This window comes from Anneissia japonica, unplaced genomic scaffold (assembly GCF_011630105.1).
Source record: "Anneissia japonica isolate Jap-2015-1 unplaced genomic scaffold, ASM1163010v1 scaffold21109_len6763_cov116, whole genome shotgun sequence".
NCBI lineage: Eukaryota > Metazoa > Echinodermata > Crinoidea > Comatulida > Comatulidae > Anneissia > Anneissia japonica.
In genome coordinates this window covers 1-6,902 of record NW_022753372.1, presented here as the reverse complement: position 1 = coordinate 6,902, position 6,902 = coordinate 1, and the positions used below count along the sequence as shown (strand labels likewise).

Here is a 6,902-nt window from a genome sequence, read left to right as displayed (position 1 = left end):
TTTATATTCTTGTGTTGTGTCTGTACTTGACAACAAACTTGACATTGATTATCCTTTCATTGCAGTGGGGACACACACCACTACATGAATGTCTAGATACTGAGTACCGCCGTTATGAAGAACACCGCGAAACGGCAATTTGCCTCATGGAACATGGCGCTTTATTAATAAAAGACAACGTAATGTACATATACAAATAAGAATGCATTATCAAAAGGATACCAGTCAATGGATTTAATACAACAACTGTATATGAGGAGGCACTACTACTAGAAAGATTTCATGTGTCTAAAACAAACATGAGAAATATCAAATCTTAAAAAAAATTAAAAATAAGTAATACCGGTACCCTACAAATATTTTTTTTTTATTATTTTGTACCAATAAATTTGGTGATAAAAAATTATCGTAAAATTATCTTGATGCTAATAGTGTTGCTGCATACTTTGAAAATATTATTTTGTTATATTTTATGAATATTATTATTAAATTAAAATGTATTTATTAATTTTGATTTGGATTCTTTACACTAATTGGAATATTTAATAATTCTTCTCATAATATTTAATTTGAAACTGTTATCGAATGAAATACAACTTTTGTGTACTCGTGTCTGTTATTACAGAAAGGAAAGACGCCTCTTGATTTGTATGATAAGAATAAATGTATTATCTACGGCGCTCGATCGATCAGACAAGAGAAGAAGGAAAAACTGAAAAAGTTACTTTTAGGTAAATTGACGAACCCATTGTATATTTGAGAATCTAATCATCTGCGGTATATTATAGTCTGTACATGAACGCCTAATAAATATACTCAAGTTTTAAATTCTGATTTTGAAAAAGGCTACATAGGTCCTACACATTGGCATTTTTCCAATATTTTTGTATCTATATTATTATGACAATGCTATTTAGAGTGAATATTTAAAAGATTTATTTAATTTTGGTTTTTAAAGTTAATGTAATATACCAGTACTTGAAACAGACATATTTTTATTTTAAGACATGACACTTCCTGCACAAATTAAAGCTAGAGGAAAAGATGCAGTTACTGCATTCGTCAATGAAATTGAAAAAGGTGAAATGACGTTGGTAAATAGCAGAGTGATGTTTCTGGGAAAGGAAGGGGCTGGTAAAACCAGCCTCGTAAATTCCATCCTTGGAAAACAGTAAGTGAAATTGAAGCCTTATTTTATTTCTATTTAAATAGAAAAGACAGCTTGGTGTTACATATATCTCAACGTTATTGAAAGGAAGCTGACTAATTCAAGCAATTTTAAATTACTCTATTTCAACAATTCTAACTAAAATTATGTGCACTTTTAAATAATTTTTGTTTGTAAATCGTCTTTTCATGAATGAACTGCTCCTTGACTGCTTTCAAAGATAATGCCACTTTATCGTTTCAAGCATGTTATTTTGCGCGTGTGTGTGCGTATTGTACGCTCGTTTGTTAAAAAAAGGAATGTGTTGCTAGATCAACGATCAACGAAGGTCAAATTCAATTAGGTCATTATAAGCCTCAAATCAAAGATATCTTTGCTCATACGTAGACTACGAGTAGAAACTGTAATGTAATTTTTCAAACATATCGAGACATTTATTACTAAATTATTAATATAAAATTATCTTAAGCTGTTTTATGTCGTGTATGTAATTATTATGGAACGTAATTCATTATTATTATTTATTATTAGTATCATCATCATCATTATTATTATTATTATTATTATTATTATTATTATTATTATTATTATTTAACATTAATTTATTTTATTACAATTTTAGTATTAGCATTATCATTATAACCATTATTTTTCTTCTTTTTTTTTTAACCGCAATAGATTCAATGAGAATGAACCATCAACTTGTGGTATTCTAACAACAACAGTATTTCAAACTGTAGGTGAAGACTACAACAAGTGGGAGGAACATAAGGATGTAGACGGTATGGATAATAGAATTACCGTAAATACTTAAATAAACGCCCTGGGGAATTTATTGAAGGGAGGCGTTTATAATATTTTGGTGGAAAATATATGTACGTATATATTAAAACTATAAATAGGTATGCACTAATAAACGTTCTGTAATTTCACAGTAAATAGGCCAAATGTATTTCATGATCCCAACAAGAAGAAAACATGTAATTCTACTTGGAGTAGAACATTTATGAGAGTGAGAATGATGTTGCTTAAATTCGTTTTGTCTACAGAAATTCTAGTGAAGCGTTTATTCCAATTGAGACTCGCGGGGGTGGGGGATATTTGAGTAGGCGTTTATTCTAATAAATACTGTTAATTATCAAATATACGTGATCACAAATGAATTTATTAAAAGTTAATGTAGATAATAATTATTTAATTATTGTACAGTGTGTGAATTAACCAAGCAAATACGAGAGCATAATATAGCAGAACGTATTGCAAGGAAGTTGGAACCACCAGAAAGCCAGGAAACCACATCTATGTCCGTATCACCCAGTTCTACAGCATCTCCAATGGTAGAATGATAAATGCTTTATTTTAAACATAATTTTTACATTTCACTATAGTTTAAATTTTTACCTAATTTGCTTTATATTATAATATATGTGTTTAAATTTTCAAAACTTTTGTCAGAGTCAGAGTGTGCCATTTTCGCAGTGGGGAGGGAAGGGTTTTTATTTTTTTTACTTTTTTATTTTATTTATTTTTTTTTATAACGATCCGATGTCCCATGGGTTTTGTCATTTTTTTCATAACAATTTTTTTTCCTCCTCGACAGACTATACCTCCCACCCCACCTGCACTGGAGCCATTCCTGTATCATACAGTACGAATGTCATAATTCATTTCCTGATCCCCAGACATAATGAGCCTGATAGAAGCGGAAACGGGGGGTGGGGGTGGGTAAGAGTTGGCCCTTTTATTTTTCTACTCTTGGACCAAACCCATCGCCAGTAATAAACATAGTTAACTAACGCTATACAGTGCCATTATTATTCAATGTATTGTAGATTCTTTTTGTCATATTCAAACGTACATAAGAAGTTTTTATTTTCGAGTTTAGCAACGAGTGTGTACACATGTTAATTGGCGTCTGTAAATCAATCAATCAATCGAAGAGATTTGTATAGCACCAATTAGTAATGTTCCTTGGTGTTGAGTGACGATGGTATAATTACACAGTGCATAAAATGTCATTATCAAATAAGTTAAAATGTATTTTCTTCAATAATAATACTAATAATTATACTCTAAATTGTAAAGCGCGCGTCTATGTTTCCTTGAAACGTATTCATCTGTAGCCTAAAGAAAACAATTGATCGAAATCTTCCTTCTTGCGTAAATACTACCACAGGGCGTAGGTAGGAACTCTCTTTGGAATGCTTTTGTTCTCATTATGTTAAGTATAAAACCTGTCCAGACTCTCAAATTTTATTTGAAGGTAAACAAAAAAACATGTGACATGCCCTAATATGGTCATGATTGCGTCACATCATGACCATATACAGTGTAACCACATTTAAATTTCATATAAAACAAACACAATAAGATTTTACTAATTTAGACAAATTATTAAAATAAAGTTCTGTAAAGGTTAACTACAGTTTTTTTTTTAGTACAAATTGTAATTAAAATGTGTTATATATTATAAAAACTGTATTGCATAAAAATACTAATCGCTTGGCATTAAGAAATAGTAATAGGTAAAACAAATGATAGACTATGTTAAACGTTTAATATTAAAGTACCATTTCCGGGCTTATAAAAGAGTATTTTTAAAATTATTTTTAAGGGCCCAGTCGTCTAACAGGAGAAGGTTTTGTCGTGGAATTTTTTTTTTTAGTATAAGGTCGGAACTTCGTTCAGGCTAGCTTCCTCATTGAGCTATTTGTGTTAATTTTCATCAAGGATACCCTCATAATGCTTGGAAGATTTCATTGAGATCGTGGAAGCAGTCTCGATTTCGACTTTGACATTAGACAATTATGAATTCATATTACAATAATTCATGCCTAATAAAATAGCTAATAAAATTCATAAAAAATTGGTAAAATATTCGAAGCTTCTAACAAGCACCTCCCCTGGTCAACAGGCTTAGATGCTCGCTTTATGCTCGCATACTGGATAAATTACCCCTCCCCCACTTTCTAAAACGTTCTTCTGACATTAATCCCCTTATTTTTGATTCGTCACCTGGCCGTTTTACGGTATTTTGTAGTGTTGATATTTGGTACTTAATGTTTCCACATTTTCAACTATGCTAGTAATGTTTTATTATAAATAGAATATTTTAACTACATAGGAGTAACTAAAAATAATGATTAAAATAATAATAATTTACCAACTACTATACAATTTTTACAAACTATTTTATTGCAGGAAACATCAGAAGGAGCTACAAGTCTAACTTCAGAGGAAAAGGGTATTTATTATTTAAGAACACTGTTCATCACTCCCCTTATATCATTACAAGAGAATTGGGCAGCCTTGTTTGCTTTTACATTGCACGTTGTCTATTTTTCTAATGCCAGCTAAATAAACTTAAACATTTCCCTGACGAGAGCGTAATAAGGTGGTCAGGCATCGCTCAAAAGGGATACAATGAAAAGCTACCGGGAGTTAAAGTTTAGCTATTTCAAAAGCATGTAAAAGCTATATTGTATTTCCTCCCCGATGAATTGTAATTTTTCTTTTCCTCCCTCCCCCTCCCTCTCTAATTTTGCCATCTTACGCGCATTTACTTGATAATTAAGCCCTCCCTCACTCAGATTTTCACGTGTCCCTTTCATCTTTCTGTCGATAATCCTAGATTTTAGAATTCCACATACCTTTCAGTACATTTTAAGCAGTAACGTAATATTGCTCATGGTTATCTTATCATCTTTTCTTGCCATTCCTCATAAATTTCATTCAATATCATCATCATAATCATTCATTTATTATTACATTATCCTCATTAATTTAGTATTGTATTCCATTGTCATCACCATCATCCATATTCAGACCATCTCTTCGGCTCTCAAAATATATGAGTTCGAATTTTATTTCCTTTTTTTTTTTCAGAAACTTCTGATGTGTCTCAGAGTGCTGCAAATGTATCGACTAGACAGTTCGATAAACTCCCAGAAGAAATTTTAAAAAAAGTTGTAGCTAATCTTGACCGCCAGAATCCTGAACCAAGCAGGAGCGCAGAAGAACCAAAACCCGGCATTTTTAAACGATTCTTCATGAAAATAACGAGAAACAAGCCTACTAACAAAGATGCACGCTTTGAACGTGTTGTTGAAAATGTACCTAGTGATGTAACATGTATATGGGATTATGCAGGCCAAATTTCATATTATATAACTCATAGGGTAAGCAGCATAGCACTTTACTGATTATAGTGTACAAGGCTACATTCTAATATTATTTAATCGTCACTGGATATTAGATTATCTGTATCAGAAATAGATTTGTATTTATTTCAAATGTGATGTTATAATAAACGCGAATAATTCATAATAAAGAAAAATTGGTCGTCTGAAAAGTTTAATCTCAACCATATGACTATAGCCAATCACATACTGTTCAATATTTTGAGAATTCTGTAGGTGCTTAAATTATATTATATATTAAAGTTTAAAGCCAATTATCATTAGGCCTACAGCCACTAACGTAGTGTTCACTCGAGAGTTCGTGGATGTTTAAATATATTAATGTTTGTTGCACCACTACAATGAAGCAACAAAAATAATTTTAAAAATATGATAAATAGCCTACAGCAACATTACTTATTCACATCAACATGTATTAAAATAATAAGTACATAAATCTACAATGAAGAGTAAATTGGAAAATAATATTTAGATACGGTAAATTATTAAACAAAAGAAAATACGCTAATGCCATAGAAACTTACAAACAGAGAAAAATATTTAATCATGGAACGAACAAAGCCAAGGATAACCCATATGACTACTTTCATTTGTGTCCTTAAAATTATTGATAATACAATAGCGATCGTGCTGATAATAGTTGATATAATGATGCATATCTACTCAACAACACTAATATAGTTTACGCACTTAAACCAAGAACTTTCAAAATACAGTAAGCGTTGATTATTTAATTTTCTTTTAATGATCAGTTGACATTTAGGTGATGTTTAATTTTACTTTATGTTTAATATTTTTCCATTAATCGATCATGTGTTTACGTACTTATTTTTTCCTTTCCAGTTTTTCTTGACAGATGGATCGTCATATGTCGTTGCTTTTAGTTTGTTTGAGCCTTTAAATGAATTGGCAAAATCAAGAGGTCCACTAAAAGTAAATAAATCATTTCACCTTTTCTAATATGCAATAAAAGAGAAATAGTTTCCATTAACTTATTGCATATCATATCTGTTTTTGTATATTAACTATGTTCTTATATTTTGTATAAATAGTTTGAGTAACTTTGTAATTTAATAGTCTTATCTATGACACTCATTTTATTTTCTCTCTTTACTCTCCTTTCTTCCTTTCTTCTTTTTTTTTTTTTTTATCAGGATCGGTTTGAAATGACTAATCTCCAAATGATTATTTTCTGGATACGGTCAATATATGAGCACGCTGTTCTACAATATAATGCAAGTACGAAATTGATAAATGACACGATAGCCTCACCCACAATCAGTTTGGTTGGCACTCACAAAGACAAGTTAGAGGGAAGTGAGGAGGATAAACAGAATCAGGTAAGATATTACATCTCAGTTTTAAACATAAGTATACTCGAATTTTGTGTAATGTAAAAATTTAAAAAAAAATGTTAATACATAACGTGATAAATTTAATCTCTACGTAAACAAAGTATTAACAAATATTTTATTTTTTTTAAATTTATATTTCCAACATAACATAATACATCAAATGACAATTAAATAACATGA

At 30.5% G+C, this 6,902-nt stretch overlaps 1 protein-coding gene across 1 annotated transcript; it reads left to right on the top strand.

Moving 5' to 3' along the window:
• Positions 1-65: 65 nt before the first annotated feature.
• Positions 66-6,707, top strand: LOC117122829 (the record flags this gene model as incomplete). Its single annotated transcript, XM_033268586.1, has 9 exons — positions 66-179; positions 626-731; positions 1,006-1,171; positions 1,847-1,950; positions 2,378-2,505; positions 4,370-4,412; positions 5,054-5,346; positions 6,211-6,300; positions 6,522-6,707. Coding segments are annotated over 9 exons (1,230 nt in total), but the record flags the coding sequence as incomplete, so codon positions are not given.
• Between the last annotated feature and the right edge of the window lie 195 nt (positions 6,708-6,902).